This window comes from Quercus robur, chromosome 11 (assembly GCF_932294415.1).
Source record: "Quercus robur chromosome 11, dhQueRobu3.1, whole genome shotgun sequence".
Classification (NCBI taxonomy): domain Eukaryota; kingdom Viridiplantae; phylum Streptophyta; class Magnoliopsida; order Fagales; family Fagaceae; genus Quercus; species Quercus robur.
In genome coordinates, this window is record NC_065544.1 from 45,636,369 (window position 1) to 45,655,061 (window position 18,693).

At 36.3% G+C, this 18,693-nt stretch overlaps 3 protein-coding genes across 3 annotated transcripts; 1 reads left to right on the top strand and 2 right to left on the bottom strand.

Moving 5' to 3' along the window:
- Positions 1-1,508: 1,508 nt before the first annotated feature.
- LOC126706018 (uncharacterized) lies at positions 1,509-5,846 on the top strand. The gene is made up of 4 exons (XM_050405278.1): positions 1,509-1,733; positions 2,667-4,021; positions 4,253-4,278; positions 4,468-5,846. The coding sequence occupies exons 2-4, from the start codon at positions 2,725-2,727 to the stop codon at positions 5,239-5,241; spliced, it is 2,097 nt and encodes a 698-aa protein (XP_050261235.1). The 5' UTR covers positions 1,509-1,733; positions 2,667-2,724; the 3' UTR covers positions 5,242-5,846.
- Positions 5,847-6,274: 428 nt separating this feature from the next.
- On the bottom strand, positions 6,275-9,142 carry LOC126706020 (SNF1-related protein kinase regulatory subunit gamma-1-like). The gene is made up of 7 exons (XM_050405280.1): positions 8,877-9,142; positions 8,490-8,674; positions 8,287-8,394; positions 7,636-7,794; positions 7,313-7,395; positions 7,011-7,202; positions 6,275-6,819 (listed from the first exon to the last, which is right to left on the bottom strand). The coding sequence occupies exons 1-7, from the start codon at positions 9,037-9,039 to the stop codon at positions 6,432-6,434; spliced, it is 1,278 nt and encodes a 425-aa protein (XP_050261237.1). The 5' UTR covers positions 9,040-9,142; the 3' UTR covers positions 6,275-6,431.
- A 1,117-nt stretch (positions 9,143-10,259) lies between these two features.
- Positions 10,260-15,500, bottom strand: LOC126706019 (glucose-1-phosphate adenylyltransferase large subunit 1). Its single transcript, XM_050405279.1, has 15 exons — positions 15,341-15,500; positions 14,648-14,891; positions 14,328-14,450; positions 13,999-14,169; positions 13,528-13,620; positions 13,295-13,378; positions 13,146-13,201; positions 12,867-12,960; positions 12,410-12,595; positions 11,991-12,071; positions 11,409-11,495; positions 11,227-11,331; positions 11,004-11,110; positions 10,854-10,914; positions 10,260-10,700 (listed from the first exon to the last, which is right to left on the bottom strand). Exons 2-15 carry the CDS (start codon positions 14,876-14,878, stop codon positions 10,599-10,601), a joined length of 1,581 nt encoding a protein of 526 aa, XP_050261236.1. The 5' UTR covers positions 14,879-14,891; positions 15,341-15,500; the 3' UTR covers positions 10,260-10,598.
- Between the last annotated feature and the right edge of the window lie 3,193 nt (positions 15,501-18,693).

Consider the following 18,693-nt stretch of genomic DNA (forward strand, 5'->3'; position numbering starts at 1 on the left):
TTATTTTATTTCGACTGGTAAGAAATTGACACGTCAATAATTATAAAAATATTGTGAAATTTATTATGTCAGTATAACAATATATATACTAGTTTACATAAATATTTATAAAAAAAAAAAAAATGTAGGCACTATATAAATTAATGTTAAAATGTTGTGGACTTAGCATTTTTTTTTATTTGATCTATAAGAAACTGAGATCTCTGTGAAAATATTGTGATAACAATAAGTGTTGTAACATTTTCTCAAAACATTTATTTTTAGTTGTGATTGGTCACAGTCTCATATTTTATTATTTTATTTCAACTTGTAAGAAATTGACACGTCAATAATTGTGAAAATATTGTGAAATTTATTGTGTCAGTATAACAATATATATACCAGCTTACATAAATATTTAAAAGAAAAAAAAAGAAAAAAAAAAGAAAAAGAAAAAGTGGCTCACCAAAATGACACTGTAGATGAACAATGCAAAAACACTGAATGAACATTGCTAAAATACTGTAGCGGCATTACTGCTTTTCACAAAACATTTATTTTCAGTTGTGGTTGGTCACAGTTTCATATTTTATTATTTTATTTTGACTTATAAGAAATTGACACTTCAATAATTGTGAAAATATTGTGAAATTTGTTGTGTCAGTATAACAATATATATAAAAGGAAAAAAATACAAACGGAAGACTGAAAAAAAAAAAAAAAAAGTGTAGCTACAGTGCCGCTTGGTACTGTAACTACTGTTCAAAACTTAAAAAAAAAAAAAAAAAAAAAAAAGGAGACAAATGCCTCGTGAAAATTTCACTGTAAATAAACATTGAAAACCACATAATGAACAATAGCAAATTACTGTAGCGGCATTGCCGCTTTTTATATATAAGATTATGAGATATTCCATGAAGAGAAAGATGCATTATAATTCAAATTTCAAACTTAACCTCAAACTTCGGAGTGATCTACTCCCCTTACATACATAAAAGAGAGGAAAATCGCCAAGAAATGTATGAACAAACTTCACCTTAAAATTTCATAGCAAATATTCATTCAGAGAGCCGTTATTGATTTAATTATCAAAAAGTCTATTGCCGCCACACATTTAATGGGTCTCGAGATGTTTTTCCTACTCTTGTAAGTACTCGTGAACTAGGTTAAGTATGCGATTAATTGCATTATACATATGTGTGTGTGCATGTACATGCTTTTTTATTCAAAAAAAATTGTTTTCCAAGTATTGAATAAATTAGCTGGCCCCCATTTCAGTTCCATTTGTAGGAATAAAATCATTAAACAAAACACTAGCACGTGTGCACAAGACCAAAACATGGAAAATAAAAAAAACAAAAGTACCATATGCAATGAATTTCTTCTTTCTGGATCAAAGAAAAATTAAGATTTTAAAAGAATGAGTGGGACCCTCACTTTCCAACTCTGCAGCTCTCATTCTCTCTTGCCGGCTCAGTTAAGCAAAGCATATATAGAAAACGAAAGGCCAAAAGACCAAAGAGAAGCTCGGCTTCCTTTTACACTGTTCTCTTCATCCAAAAATTTTCACCGACCCTATTTATTTATTCATTGCTCTTTTCATTCCTCCCTGTCCACAAAATTCACATCTTTCTTCTTACGCTACCGAGAAAAGAACAAAGAACTTTCTTTTCTTTCACTCTGGTTTCTGCTTTAATCTCATCCTCTGGGATCTAATGTTTCTCTCTGAACTTTGATATCTCTGTCATCAGCTGGTAAGTTTGTTTCTTTTCAGAATTTATTTACGGTTCTTGCTTATTCAAGCTCTTTCTCTGTTGGGTTTTTTCTATGGAGGTGTATAAGTATAACTCTGTATGTGTGTGTGTGTGTGTGTGTGTGTGTGTGTGTGTGTGTGTGGGGTTCTTGTTTGCTTGAGGTGTAGGTTTTTTTTTTTTTTTTTTTTTTTTTTTTGAGGAAGAAAAATGAAAAAAAAAGTGTGGAAATAGAAATGATTGATTGGGAGGAACTAATTATCTCAAAGAATTAACTTTACCTATGCCTTGTTTGGTGCATAACTAATGTATATATGATAAGGCCCAGAAAGTGATGTGGAAATTTTGTAGGTTAAATATCTGGGGTTTGTGAAATTGAGGTGAGAAAGGCATATTGGTTAAGCATATTGGGTGTTTGGTTCATAAGTAGGATGTTATTAATGTCTTCATTAGTTTATGGTTCTTTTTGCTTGTCTTGCCAATTATGCATTTCTATATTTCTGTGATAATTGGTCGTGTTGTTGACAGAACAAGAACACTTTGTAATGGGAAAATCTTAATAATAATGAGTAAGACTTCCTTTCTCCATACTTTCCAAGGAGGGGCGTGAGTGTGAATTCCATGAATGCCGTAACTGACTAAAATACGTTTGGGGTTTTTAAAGATTGTTGTTGTAGTGAAAGAAGTTTTTGGGAATAATTTCGACTCATGGTCATCTCTGAGTTAAATCTTGATGAAGTGACCGAATTTTATAATGGACGATTAATTTGCTTAACCATGAAACCACCCATTATGTTTTTTTATTTTTTTTTGGTTTTTTGTTTGTATATCCTTCATTTCTTGAATTTTTTTTTGATGTGTTCATTCATTTAATAATATTCATGTATTTGATAAAAAGTTGGAGTCTAAACACTTCATGCTGAATTGGTTGTTCAGGTGATTTTTGATGAGATGCTGCGTGATAGTAATTGATTTGGATACATAATTAAGTACCATGTCTGATCGTGGTGTACAATCGTATCATGGTGGTGACACAGTGGATGGTAAATCAGTGGATCGTTGCAAATCTGTTTGGATGGATCATTGGATGCGCACAAGCCGTAAGTCAGCTACTCAGGCTTGCAGTAATTTATCAATTCATTCTGAGTCCAAGGAAGAAGTTCATGATACCAAACAGCATCCTGTACTCAATGGGCCAGATATAGCAACAGAGGTTTACACTAAAAGGTTTAGAGAAGCAAGTAAAGCCAAGGCAGTTGATAGAGAGAGATTAGATTGTCAGCCCTTTCCAATGTTCAGTATTTCTAAAAAGAGAGAGGGTATTTTGGCTTTAAATAATGGCGAAGCCATGTGTCATGGGAGAGATTCCAACTCTGGACATGATACTGTTTTTCTCAATGGATGCAAGCGTCATTTACCTTCAACGTTTGCATGGGCTACTCCTGAAACAGACACTCTTGAATGTCATTCTCAGCCTGGAGGCATCTCAGGGTACTCAGAGCAGCCTGCAAAATCTCATAAAGATCTTGAAACAAACAGCTTAGCTGTTTCAACATCTCCTCAGGATAGTTCTATGAGGTCCAGTTTAAAAATTGTGCCATATGGATTTAACAGCAGAATGACTCCATTGCAGTCTGTTGTTCATGAGAATAAAATCAGTAACCAATTAGACTCTAGAACATCTGGGAAGTCATTGTTGAGTCAGAAAGATGCAGCTCTGTTATTACATGATCCTTTAACGAGCAGTAATCAGCAATCAAGTTTTATTGGTAAGCAGTACCAGAATATGCAAAATCATTCTGGTATGTGGTTGTCCTCAAGCCAGAGTAGCCCCCCAAAGGCGACCAAATCAGAAAAATTATATCATGGATGTTATCCGCTTCCAAGACTGCCACATTCTGTTCATGATGTAGAGACTATGAGAATATACACCACTGTTGACTCCAAAGAAGGATCATCTAGAGGCCCTTCCAAGTTGTCTCAAACAACTCGACATTTTCTGATTACGAAAAAGACTGATGTTAACTTATCCGATGGAGGTCAAATGTTTAGAGAGTCAATGGTATCAACCAAATTCAAACGAAAAACTTTCACCGAGCTTCTTAGTTTATCCCCAGATTTTCAATTTAATGTTCAGCAAGGAGTGAAACTGCAACCTCTAGAAAGCTCCGCAGACAGTGATGGAAAAGAAAATCTCAGAGATGTAAATGCAGCAGTTGGATTGAAGAATGAATCATCAGCTGAAACTGATACTATGGATATGGATGCTTTCCAGGAGAACCATCTTTCTGGTATGTACACTCTCTATCTCAGAAATTCTGGTTTTAGTTAATGGCATTTTGTAATATGTTAGATGGCAGTTGGTTTGAAGAATAACATGCTTTTTTTAGAGTGCTGAAAAAAAAATATTTACAGTCTCACTGAAGTTTACTTAATAGTTTTTTAAGTATCAGGCGTAATTTGCATGTTTTTAGTAAGTTTTATGCTCTCTTTTTCGGCTGATGGTGGCCCCTTTGTTGCAGGTGTTGCTTTGTCCCCATCAAATAAGGTAATGCATGCTGTGTTTTGATATTTGCGTAATGTGGCCTCTTAGTAGTTTTTGAGTCTTCCCACATGGGCTTATTTGTCTTCCAAGTAAATTGGGCTTGTAGTAATCATGTTATCCAGGAATATATCTGGTAATATTTAGACCTAATGTGGTGTGATACTGAAGTCATTAACAATTATAATTTTGTAGTACCTCGGTGGGGAGTCACCAATACATCAACCTGTAGATGCTTCAGCTGGAGAAGAAATGGGGGGTAGACTCCTGAACATGGAGTTTCGTAATTTAAAACAAGTGCTTCCTGATCTTCCCGCTTTGGCTAGTCCAGCGGACTGCAAGGATAAAAGCACCTCAAGAACCCAAAGTTTGGATGCGGAACACCTCCTTTCCCATGCTGAGCAGCCCATGACTTTTAAGTCCAGTGGTTGTCGTGATGACCCTCTGGGACCGGATCCAAGCAGCAGATGGGTCAAACGCCTCAAGTACGGTGCTTCAGATTCTGCTCATGGTACCAAGAGCTCAAAAATGGGAGAAGCCTCTTCCCATGAAAATGCTAGTAAGTTCTTCAGCAGATTTTTGAAATGTGGCATAACCAGTTCAGAAACCACAATGGCTAGATGTCACAATAAAGAAAAGATGACATTAGATCAAAATGCAATGTTGTTAAAGAATGGTGAGTCCTCTTCTCTTGATTCAGTAAAGAAATGTCCAGATGTTACACTGTCACATCCTTGGATTCAGAGGTGGTGTCGTAATCTGACTGCATCACCCCAAAAGAAGCCTGAAGCTGTGATGGTTTGTGAGCCACAGTGTTCAAAGGTAGCAATAGATGAGTTTCAAAAGAAGCAATTTCCAAGCACTGCTGCTATGGCATTGATGGGGAAGGCTATGTGTGGTTTCCATCCATGTGAGTTTAAGAAAAGAGGATCTTTTGTGGTTTGGAATACCAAAGGGGCTTTGAGATAACTCTGCCCTGAGTTGTAAAGGTTCATGAAGAGTAATCAAAGAGATCAAAGGGATAGTGCCCGTTTTAGTTTTTGAAAAGGGGCAAGAAATGCTTTGGCCATTTATCACAATCAGATCAGAAGGAAAAGCTGTGGAATTTTTTGGGTGATTCTGAATTATTAGTAATTTTTCATTTCTCTTTACTCTTTAGGAATATGTTCTCTTGATGTGCAGTCAGAAGAATTCCAAAGAGGATATGTTTCTCGATGTGGCAATCTGGGGAGGAGGGGGTAGGGGATGCTGCCATCACTTAATTTGATGAAGTTGAAAGCATCTGCCATGCTGCTGATGTGGCCTCCTGTTCCTCCCAGAATACCTGGAGTGAAACATTGTAACGCATGGGAACCAAGAATTGAAATTACACGAGGAGATAAAGTTTGTGCATCTTAATTGGCGCACATGCTAAAACACACAAGGACAGGCAGACTTGCATGTAATATAATTAAAGAGAGGGAGAGAGGCCTTAAAATTCTGCTCTTTTGTAGATACTGTCAAGCTGTGCATGCTTCAAAAGTTTTGGTATTTAGCTTTTCTATGATATTATTAATGTATCTTTTGGTTGACTACTTTGTGAGAGAATAGTCTAATTATGATTACTAAATGGTTGAAGTGGACAGGAATTATGCAACGTATGTGCTTTGTCCTAGTAGCCTCAACTGAAATGTTCTTGAGCTATCATTTTTCACTTGGCTGAAAAAAGGAGGAAGGTTACTTCTGTTATTCACCAAGAGATTCATCTCTCTTCCACTTTGATATTCATATCTGATAATGGCCTATTTTCGCCTGACAAGTTTATTTTCAATAGTATAGGCCAGGTGTAACTTCCTTCTGTATTGTTTTCATTTGTTGCTGTTTTGCTTTCATGATTAACCGATTGAGATGTAGTTTACTTTGTTTAGACTGCTTTGAGGTCTGTTTCAGGTTCTGTATCTTTCCTTTTGCCCTTTTTTTGTACAAGGGGCTTCCTCTATTGAACACGAATTGGTACCAGTACTTCCATACAAACTTGTCTCTTCAGTGTATTATTATCAGAACTTGAATCTGACTGGGAAAAAAAAGAAGGCGTAGAACTTGTACATCTAGCTTTGCAAGAAAGTTAAACCAAGACTAAAAATTCAATTGTTTTTTACTTAAACAATGAATACAAAAGATCAATGATTACAAGCTAAAGTTCCATTTTCAACATGACACCCAGTTTGTTGTAGAGCAGATTCAAAAAATCCACCTCCATGTATGCTCGAATCTATACATGGTGGAGCAAACTGAATGATTATGTCCCTCAATGTCAGCACACCCGTTGCTTGCTGCATATCGTCAATTAGAAAACTGAAACTACTTTTTGTCTCTGCAATGTTTTTCATCACTTGCTTGAGAGTGTCAGTTTTCTTGTTGGTAACTGGTGAGTCCATTCTTGGCAGAAAACGGTTTCTTAGACAGAGTGTTCCTGATGATAAAAGAGCCCCAAGGTCTTGTTCAATCGATGGATCAAAGTCTTCACTATTGGTCTCCATGTGAACGAACTCCTCTGCAGTTAGGTTCCTATGGTTATGTCAAAAAGTGACATTAGCTCTAATTGGCAACAAAGCTGGCCTTATAATGGTCCAGTACTCATAGTCATGTAAATAGTTTATTAACTATCTACAATAGCTGATAAGGTAGTAGCCTTCAATCAAACACTGTTAGTGAGAACTTTAGGCTGGAACATAAAAGAGATGGAAGTGAAGACCTACTTTCTATTATGAAGAAGATTGTCATTCTGTATAATAAGATGAATGTCACTTCTCCTTATGCTACCAATGAGCTTCTTACTTCCTCGATTTATTACAGCAATGGCACCAATTTGGCTTTCCCGCAGAGCGTGAAGGGCTTCTGCTATACTTTGGTCCCCATATACATAAACAACATGCTCTTCATTCTCAAATCTGAATAAAAAAACAAAAGATGGGATAAGATGTGAAGTGGGTCAACCACAAGGAGTAAATAAATTGTCAAAAAGAAAAAAAAAAAGGATAAAACTCATTAGCTTATGTACCTGATCTCTGATAAAGCCTTGTCTGCAATGCTATCAAACCACTCTAGTCCACTTGATTTAAGAAGCAATTGGATGACTGCATTCTGCCACAAAACAATCAATTATTTATCCAAGCATTAAAATATCTTCAAGAATTTACTCATAATTTTACTTCAATCTAAACAAGCCAAAGATCATGCTATATCATAAATGTTTTGATCATATAATGCTTAACAATTTGCTAGCCCACGAAGGTTCACATTTTGTACCGCAACTACAAAAACTCCATTGGCTTCTCAAATTTCTAGTACAATCACAAAACAAATTTGTGCCGATATACATACCTGTGTAATGAAACCAATGACATTAGAATTGGACCGCTCTATAATAGGAACAACTTGCACTCGATGTTTTGAAAGAAGCAACAGGACATGAAAGAGTGTTTCATCTAACTGTACAGGGAAAAATGGATCCCACAGGAATGATTTGGCTAGCTCGCTGACCTGTTGTACACAGATGGAATTGCGTAATTATTCAATGAAACAGAACGCTAGATTAGTGTCTTCTGTGCATAAACTATCATCTTGTAAAGTTCAACCAAACGATAAGAAATTGAATTAATTTTTTTGGGGTAAGTTACACTATTGAACAACACCACTGACGAGAACCACATCTTTGACACCAAAAATGTCAAACTGCATATAACCATGTATTGAAAGGGAATTTTTATTTCCACCATAATATTTTAGAATTTTTTTAATGGTTCCATCATATGAGAGAAGATGTGCAGAAACAGTTATTTCTGGTGTAAAAATTGTGCCATCCTTTTTATCAAAGACCTTAATAATATGTGGTTACTGGTTAGTGTAGGACCTGAAATTCAATCATTATGGAATATAAAAAAAAGAACTGCATCATATATCTAACTTGTACCATAAAAAATAAGGATAATTTGATTATAAATTTGAAAGTAACATAAGGAAAAGATAAAATACCTTGGTTTGGCCAATGTCAGGATTTTGTTCTAGCATGGTGGTGAAACCATTCTTCTTAATCTCTTTACCTCCATTGCCATTTGTATGCCTTTCTTCCATTTCCAATTCCTACAAAAGACCATTGTATAAAGAAAGTGTTTTTGCTTCCAGTGTGCGCAGTACATTGCAGTTTGCAAATGCAAGATGGTGGAGAAACAAATCACCTCAAGACACCAGAGAACCATGCTTGCAAAATCAATGAAACCAATGTACTTATCCGAAAATCTTCTGGTGGCACTAGTGCTCTCATCAAGGTCTAAGACATCAGCAATGGGAGCACCAAACACATCCTTCTCGTACAACATATGTATTGCATCCCTCACACTATCCCCAGTTCTCAATTCCAAAACTTCATATAACAAAATTGAAAAAAAAAAAAAAAAAAAATAATTGAAAGTGGCATCAAGTATTAACATGTTGGCAATATTTAAGTACTGTACCATAAGTTCCCAATCTAATTCAACCATGCAATTGTATTGACCAATGAACCACATGGTTGAATTCAATTCTCATACAATGAAACTGGAAAAGATAAAGCTTTTATAGCCTACCAGATGAGTTTTTGATGCCAGGAATGGAGCTGATGGGGATGTGATCAAGAAAGAGTTGGAGAGCAGTGCCATAATCAACATCTTGGTTGCCATGCTCAGTCTTATTACTATTGGAAATAAGGGTCTCTTTCTTCTCCATCATCCCACTTTCTGAGTCTTTCATTACATTCTCTATGTACCTCAGATCCGTGTTTGCAGTGTCTTGTCCAACCTTGTGTGTTCTGCTCTAATTCTCCACCTTGCCTTTATACTCTCTTGAGTTCGAGATTCATGCACTAGACAGGTGTCAGAGCTGTAATAGTTCCACGTGTTGGTTGTTATAGCCGACACATTGTTAGCCACGTGGCAATGTTACCTGAAGATTCTCAATTTCAATCTTGTGTCAAACAAAAAATAATGAAAAAAAGCTTTGATCTAGAAGTGGGTGTAAGCTGATTTAACTCATAAAATTTCTTGTTATGGAATAAAAAAAATACTTGATTCGGATAATCTTTGATTTCTCTTTTTATTTTTATTTTTTATTATTATTATTTTTTTTATATTTACAATAAATAACGTGAGTTGTTGTGATTGGTGTATGTTAAAAATGATGTTAATAATGGGTCGATATAAAAGTAATGATTGCTTTAATCACTAGGTGTGTTTTTGTGTCAGCATTCCGTGTACGTGTTTGTTTCTAAGAAAAACGCCAGTAGAAAAAAGCCAGGAGATTTTATTGTTTGCAGGAAAACCTGTTGTTATTGGATATTGGTGATACATTTCTCAATGATTCTTTGAATCAGTTGGTAACTGTAACATCGCTTGATGGTGAATTTGAGTCATATGATTCATGTATCGATGATTCTTAGGTGAGGTCTAATGTTGGCATACTCATTTGGGCTGGTATGAACCAAAGATTCTAACAAATTTTCTGCTGTTAAAAAGTCCAACTTACCAAAAGAAGCAAAGCTAGTTTTTAGACTAATTCAAAGGGTACCAGACACTGAATATACCTAGAAAATTCAACTTTCAAAGTTGAAGATAAAAATCAAGTGTACTAAGAATCTGCAAACAAAAATGCACCTTAAAAAGAAGGCCTGCATCACCAATTAATGTTTCTAATCTCGGATAACATATTGATGATGGGTTTTCTGATAACTATTTAGGGTCTGTTTGGATATCGTTTATTGTTGAAAATTGAAAATATTGTAGCAAAATAATTTTTAATGTGTAAATAGTGTCGTGAGACCTAGTTTTAAAGTTGTTTTTCTGAAAAAAGTACTTGTGGGTCTCGTACACTGTGTACGAGACCCACTAAAAAACACTGAACGCAGCTGAAATTGCCTTTTCAGCTCTATCCAAACTTACACTTAGTTATCATATGCCAATGTAAAAGTACCGGTCTGTCTCATAATCTCATCACAATTATTCTCAATCTTTATTGATACAGAAAGTCTCTATGTCTCGGCATTGAAGAGAACTCGATCAAAAGGAACAAGCCAGCCTGCCCTCTGATTTATTTATGTACTTCTCTCATCTGTGAACTCTTATAGGATAAACAACTCTTTTTTTACATGCAAGGAACTTCTAGTTTACACATATGGTAGCAAGTACGATGCTTGCTTCTTTCTTCGAGAAAAATGCTGCAGATTTCATCTCAGTTTCCCTTGCAGCAGTTGCAATTTTCTTTACAGCATTCCTCTCCCAACACCTCACCAACCTGTGTAAGTACTTGAGATCCATTTATATAACAATGCCATCTTTTAGTGTTGCCTTCTCCAGGATAACGGTGATTCCTAACCGAATGTAAAATCCATCTTCTGGCCTATCTGCTTCTTGAACACCCTACAAAGACATTATTCAGATAGATGTATAAGATGGGGTATGCTAATACACACTTTACTTCAATCAAAAGCTGACTCTCTGAAAGAAAGTCTATGCTCATAAAACTTGGTTGAAAAGGCAAAAAGATGAGCTAACATGGGGAGCTATGCTTACATCTTTGTTCATGATGACCACATCATTTCCAATCTTTGCATTCTTGTCGATTATGCAATTCCTACCAAAGAAAATAATGAACATAGTCAGAACTAGACTTTATAATATTCTATCTAAATTTAAGAATTCTTAATTTTTAATTCCAGTCACCTAATTTTTGTATTCCGTCCAATCCCAATTGGGATCTTCCCCTCCGCCACCAGAGATGCAATTTCAGATTCAGTTTGATAATGGTCTGCACCCATCATCACAGTATCCTGAAAAGGAAAATGGACGCTCAACTTGGTCAACAGAGAAAACTATAATAAAGTGCCCCAGTCAATTAGGATCTTTGTGTTGTAAGAATACAAATTCAAAAGGCTTGATAGTTTACTTTAAGCTCAACGCCATAATCTAATCTTGAGCGTTCACCAACTATTGAGCGTTCAACACTACATTCTCTCAAGAAACATCCATGCGAGATTATTGCATCCACAATCTGCAAAACCAAATTGAAGCATGAAAGGCAGGTACCTCAAGGAAGCCAGAAACAAGAGCCTAAGTCTGTTAGCATACCCGGCAATTATCAATCTTGGTTGGTGGTAAGAATCGAGGAGATGTATAAAAAGGTGTCTTTGGGTCATAAAATTCAAACTTTGGAAACTGCAAAATTGAGATGTCACCATACATGTTAATCTCTTTACAAGGAAATAAGAAGATTTTATAAGTTTCGTATATGGAATGAAAGTCTGACTAACAATAGCAATGGGGTATGAACAAGTTGCCTAAACTAGAAACTCCAAAGCCTTCAATGTGTTGGAATGCAATGCCATAAACAGATTCATATGACATCCAGATTCCCATGTTATAATTTGCATTACAGGTTGCCCGTGTGCTTCACTAAAAAGGCATAGGATGTGGATTTTTTAATTTTCTTTGTAAGCTATGCAAGAACCCAATGTGTCTTGAATCCAAGTCCTAGCTTTCCAAATTCCACCCCCGTCTCAGAGGAAATGCCATTTGAGCTAGAGTCATTATGTCCTTGGGTGTAAGGACCCTTTTGTCATGTGCTATTAATGTGCATTTCATGAAATTATGAATGGGGATTAAACCAATATGAAATTCAAAGATGTCAGTTTTAAAAACAATGAAACAGACCTCTTCAGTGAGGGCCAAACTAGCATCATAATAGGACTTTATTGTTCCAATGTCCTCCCAGTAGTCTCTAAATATGTATGCCTGACAAAAGAAAAGACATCAGTCATATAACATTACCTTTTCTTCATATTCAATTAGTAAGCATGCATACTGCATGTAGAAAGTACAGAGATAAGATATAAATGAACAAATGGCTGATCCGTATGGTGCTTCACTCAGTAATATAATGTTCTGTCCTATCAGAAATGATCTTACATAAAGTGGTGAAAGAAAGAAGGAAGGGGGGGGGGGGGGGGGGGTGTGGAAGGGGGGGTGTTAGTCAAGCCTTAGTAACAAACAAGCTCACCATCTAGCAAGAACAAAATGGAGGTACTTTCAAAATAAGAGGACATCTTTTTCAGCTTTTAGAATTTCCTTACTTGGACATTGTGCTCCTTCACAGATGCTGGAATGATTTCAGATCCAAAGTCATTTGCCGTAGGATATCTCCACTTCAAAAGCTTCAGTAAAATTTCTGTCTTAAAAACATAGACTCCCATTGATGCAATATATGGGGATTTTACAGCGTCCTGTGGGGACAACCCCAGAAGAGTTGTATCTACTTGCTGCATAGAATTAATTAGAAGGTAAACTTTCAAGATAGAATGCTCTGATGTCTGCAGTTAGCTAACAAAAGGTTCAAAATAAGAGTATGCAAGAACTTTCTAGCTTCATTAAGATAAAATAATTAGCAACGTAGTGCTTAAATATTTTCTTACTGGTGAATATGATAAACTCTAGTGATTATCCCTAGGAACTTATCAGGCAAAAGGAAAAGGAAAAAAAAGAATAGGAGAATGCAATCAGTTCTAAGCATTAGATCTGCTTAGTGGTTACCATTGCTTTCAGAGCAGCTCCCTTCGGCTTCTCAGCAAACTGGACAACTTGGCCTCTGCCATCTATCTTCACCAATCCATAATCTGATGCACGGCTGGAAAATACCCATTTAGTTTTAGATGGAAATTAAATTCAGAAAAAAAAAGAAGGAAAAATAAAAATTTTCCTTTTACTACTTTCTCAGCAGAAGAGATTTGGGTTTTATGATCATAATATATCAACCAATAAGATACATTTTGAAGGATGAAATAACTGAGGCAAAAAGAAAACTGAACGGACCTGTTACCCACAGCTGCACATGATAGTGTAATATCAGCATTTCGATCAACATGATTCTGTCAATTCATTGCAGATAGATAAGCAAATTATTTCTAAAAATGTGTAAAAAATTCAACCGAGTCCACTTCATTACAAAATTAGTTGTATACCTGCACGAAGTCCATATAATCCATTCGGTATAGATGATCCCCAGACAATATCAATATATTTTCAATGTTCCTATTCTGGGCCTCCTACAAAAATCATTGCAATATATCAGACTCCATTTCCAGTTGAAAGGAATGAAAAAAAAAAATCAGGTACAAGGTCCATCTATTTCTATCTGGGTTTATTTTTTATTTTTTTTAAAGATTTTAAAGTGATTACAAAGTTCCATACACACCTCAAATACCCATGAGAATTGCCTCACTGCATCTGCTGTTCCCTGGAACCACTTCATTCCTGCTTCCCCAGGTGTCTGAGTGGCTGCCAGAACCTATTAGCCAAGTGAGCTACTTTGAGTCATGAAATTCAAGGAACTTGCAGCAATATCATAAAAGAACTTAAATATACATAATTGGATGCACTTTTCCTTCCAATCCTATATTAACATAAGACAATTGTGATCTGTATCACTCTCCTAATAACTGAATACTTCATTTGGCATTAATTATATCACGAGGCTTTTATATCAGACTCTGCCAATGGTGCAGACTTTATTTTGCAATACTCAATAAAATAGCTATCAGAAGAGAAATCTATCAGACCTAAGTAGTTTATCTCTTGTATAACAGGCAAACTTTTCATGTTACTTTAAGAACCAATGAATTCAAAAAGGAATTGACGTCAATATTTTGCCTCTAGGTCTCCATACCTCCACAAATCCATCCCCAAAGTTAATACCATTTCCAAAATACGTGCGTGAAATGTGGCGATTGAGAGAAGTAGAGTTAAACTGAGTCAGTACACAAATCTTGTTTATGCCACTGTTGATGCAGTTGCTCATTGGGATGTCTATGAGCCGGTAGCATCCTCCTACCGGAACCTGCACATCATACCAGACTATCAGATTCATTACATATCAATACTGCACAAATTGAACAATTCAATGTGGGAGAACATAATCTTCTCCAATAATAACAGCTAAACTAGTTTTTATTAGATTAACCAAATATATGTGTAATTGTAAATCTTTTTTCTTACTGCAGGTGTTGCTGTTCTTCTGGTAAGAGGAAAGAGTTGAGCCCCTGCACCTCCTCCCAATATGATCGAAGCTACATTTCTTGGGTCCACTTTATGTCTATAAAATATTGGAGCTTGTATGGTCTGAAATCAAACCAAAGATCATTAATAAAAGCATTCATAAAACTGCCAGATGAACTTAAGATTACAAAGACAATGGAACTAAATTTACAATTTCAATTTGACATGCATAATTACTATGATCCTACAGTATTTTAATACTTTAATGAAGTGATTGCTGTCATAGATTTCAAATAGATCACAGAATGGAATGAACTTACCACAGCCTCTGGGGCATTATTTGAAGTAATTACAGCAAAAGAAACACCAGGTCTGAACTTCCTGGCCTTCTTCTCAGCTCTTAGACTTTTTGCCAACTGATTAACCCAAACATCATTTTTCAGGCTTCCCCTGATTCTGTCCCCCCAAAACCAATTATTTTCATGACTGAAACCACCTTTAGCTTTTGCAAAATGGGAATTGGGTTTCAAATTCAAACAGCAAGAATCCATTACAGTTTCCTCACTGCTAAGATCAACCCAGAAAATCAGTAAGCCCAGATGGTAATGGATCAGAGATAAAAATGATGCTCTCACAAAATACTGAAACTGATCCCAAATCCCAGTAAAGTACACTTTTTTTTTTTGGTTAAGCAAAGTAGAGGTAGAACTCTAAATCTAAGTAAAGTATAGATCACACAAAGGTAACATAAAATAGTATATGACAGTTGTGTCAGACATGCAAAGTTTTACACTAAGAATAATATATCTAAAGAAAAAACCTTAAAACCAAGCAACATCAAAAGGAAGTTTCTGAAGCAAAAAGCTAAATCTAAATCTAGGAAGCACGTGAGAAATGCTAAGTTCTTAGCACTCAGACCAAGTAAGTTCCTATAATCCCAAGTACCCAGAAGTGATCAATAAAAAACAAAAAAAAAGTCATGACAGTAAAGAGAAGCAAAGAAGCAAAGTGACCTGAAGTTTTAAACCACCAAAACTGTGATAGTTCAGAGTGATCAGTGAACTATATGGTTGTGGAAATGGAAGTAAAAGTCAAGTTTGAGAGGGAGTGAAATGCGTGAACGGTGTTGAAGGCGGTTCAACTTTGTTGGCTTGTGAGCTCTCACGAGAAATCCAGCATTTTTTGTATTTATACTGTATTTAGGAGGAACCACGTCACGTCAGCTTTGCAAAATATTAAAAAAGTAGCTTATTTTACCCCTTTAGACTAAAAAGACACCCACTCAGTAAGCGTAAATTAATGCATAAATATATAATTGTTGCAAATAACCGTTTGTTTATATATGTATAGTTATTATAATTTTTTTATATATTATTTTAGTATATTTTTCTCTCGCCTCATATTCTCTTTTCCATTTTCTCTCTCTTCAACTTATAAAAATATTATTTATATAAAATATAGTATATAATATATGAACTAATATGAGCGTTTTGTAAAAATAATAATATAAAATAAAATAAGTAAATTTTTTTATATAAAATAGACAGAACCTTTTAGAAGAACAAATATGATTGCTCTATAAAAAAGTGGCATAAATTAACGTGGCCATGCTACAATGCTCTATGTGAGTCCATTGTTTACCATTATGCCAATTTAGGCTCCTCTGATTGTAACATGAGAGGCCATTTTGAGCCAAACATCTGTCCCTCAAGAAAAATAAATAAAAATAACTTAGTGTTTTTCTCTGGCTGAGATTCATTGGTAAGAATTGGTAGCAAAAAGAAGAAATTAGCTTATGCCCTCCTCAATCATTATGCATTTTGCAGCAGTGAAAAGATATTTGCTACCACTTGACATGTTGCTAATTAGATGGTAATAATGACTTGACTGATTTTCAAAGGTGTAATTATAATTTTGCTTAATCATTGAGACCCAAATTTGTACTTTGCCATCACGGGAATTTTGATCTTTTTTGTACGTGTATCTTGTGTGATAATGATATATTAATTATTAGTGTGTGTGTGTTTTTTTTTAATATTATTTTTAAATTCTCTGTTTGGGTTTTAGAATATGGTGTAAATTAAAAAAAAAAAAGAAAAAAAAAAAGAAAGAAAGGCAATTTCAGACATACTACAATTTTCTTCTATTGACTTATTCACCGAAGAAACCACACATCAGAAATTACTGATGAGAGGCTTATCTCAGATAATGTTCTTGTGGCCTTTGAAACTCTGCATCACCTTAAAAGGAAAACCAATGGGAAGGTGGGCCAGATGGCACTGAAGCTTGATATGAGTAAAGCCTATGACAGGGTTGAATGGGAGTTTTTGGAACGAGCAATGAAGCATCTTGGGCTTGGAGAACGACTGGTAAGGCTTATTATGTCTTGTATTACTTCAGTTTCCTACTCTGTTCTTCTTAACGGGCAACCTGTTGATAATATCAAACCTAGTCGTGGTCTTCGTCAAGGTGATCCTCTGTCGCCTTACCTTTTCCTTATGTGTGCCATGGGATTACAAAGTTTGCTGAATAAAGCAGAAATGGAGGGGCAAATTAGAGGAGTGGCTATATGTAGAAATGGACCAAAAGTCTCACATTTATTTTTTGCAGATGATAGTGTGCTATTTTGCAGTGCTAAAGAAGAAGAGTGCCAAAAGATTCTTGATATTCTAGCTATCTATGAGAGGGGTTCTGGCCAGAAAATTAACCGGGAGAAGACTAATATATTTTTTAGCTCTAACACCCCTCAGGAGGTTTAGGCCCGGATTCAACAGATGTTGGGTGTCCCTGCTATTCGACATTTTGAAAAATATTTGGGTTTGCCGGCATTGGTGGGTAGAGCAAAAAAACAGAGTTTCATCTACATTAAAGAAAGGGTGTGGAAAAAGCTTCAAGGGTGGAAAGAAAAACTCCTGTCTCAAGCAGGTAGGGAAGTGCTGATTAAGGCAATAATTCAGGCGATTCCGACCTATACCATGAGTTGCTTTAAACTCCCTAAGGGGTTAGTCAGAGAACTGGAGGGCATGATTCGTAAATTTTGGTGGGGTTATAGAGGAGAGCATCGGAAAACTCATTGGGTAAAATGGGAGCGACTATGTGAAGCTAAGGAAGTGGGTGGTATGGGGTTCAAAGATATTGCAAAATTTAATGATGCTTTATTGGCTAAACAGGTGTGGAGAATGATTAATAATCCTGAATCCCTTTGTTATCGAGTGTTCAAGGCTCGATTTTTCCCGGAGTGCTCTATATTAGATGCCAAAGAGTCTAAGTCAGGATCCTATGCTTGGAAGAGTATTATTGGGGCAAGAGATGTGATACGTCAAGGGATGGTTTGGCGCATTGGGACAGGAGAGGCTGTACGAATTAAGGAGGATAGGTGGCTTCCTGGACGTGCAAATTGTTCAGTCATCTCACCCCTGCCTTCACTGGTTCCAGATGTGAAAGTTAGTACATTGATAGACCAAGACACCAATGCTTGGAAAACAGAGGCTGTGCAGCAACTGTTTTTACCTCATGAAGCTGATATTATTCTGGGTATTCCTTTGAGCACTCGACGCCCCGTTGATCGCATCATTTGGGCGCACACACCGACTGGTATGTTCACTACTTGTAGTGCATATAAACTTTTGGTTTCCTGTGATGCATCTTCTAGTGCAGGTGGTTCTAATCCTGAAGCCCAGAAAAAGTTTTGGAAGGGCATTTGGCAGCTCCGGGTCCCAAACAAAATCAGGCACTTTGTATGGAGAATTTGTAACAATGCTCTGCCAACAATGGTGAACCTTCATCGGCGTCAGATTGTTCCTAGTGCGAGCTGTGCGCTGTGTAATGTTCTTCCTGAAGACTCTCTTCATGCAGTGTGGTACTGTGAAGCCATTTCAGGTGCCTGGTCTACGTTGGATTGGTTTCATCAAATTGCACCGCCACGTCCCACTTCATTCACTGAACTACTTTCTAGTTTTCTGTGCAACAAAGAGGAGTTTAGAGCAGAGATTTTCGTGATCATGGTGTGGTTGCTGTGGAATAGGCGTAATGCAGTCCAGTTTGGTCACCCGCCTCTTCCAGTGGCTAGTATTTGCAGTTCTACAGGTAGTTATTTGCAGGAATTTCTTCAAGCCCAAAATGTTGTGTCTGAATCGCCCCGTCCTCCTCCCATGCAACAATGGCGACCTCCGGACCCTCAGTGCTTCAAAGTAAATTTCGATGCCGCTTTGTTTCATCGATCAAACTTGGCAGGTATTGGGATTATAGCCCGTAATCATGTTGGTGAAGCAGTGGGTGCCCTGGCCTCGCCCATTCCAATGGCCCAGTCTGTGGCAGATATAGAAGCCTTAGCATTTTTGAAGGCTGTTCAATTTGCATTGGAAAT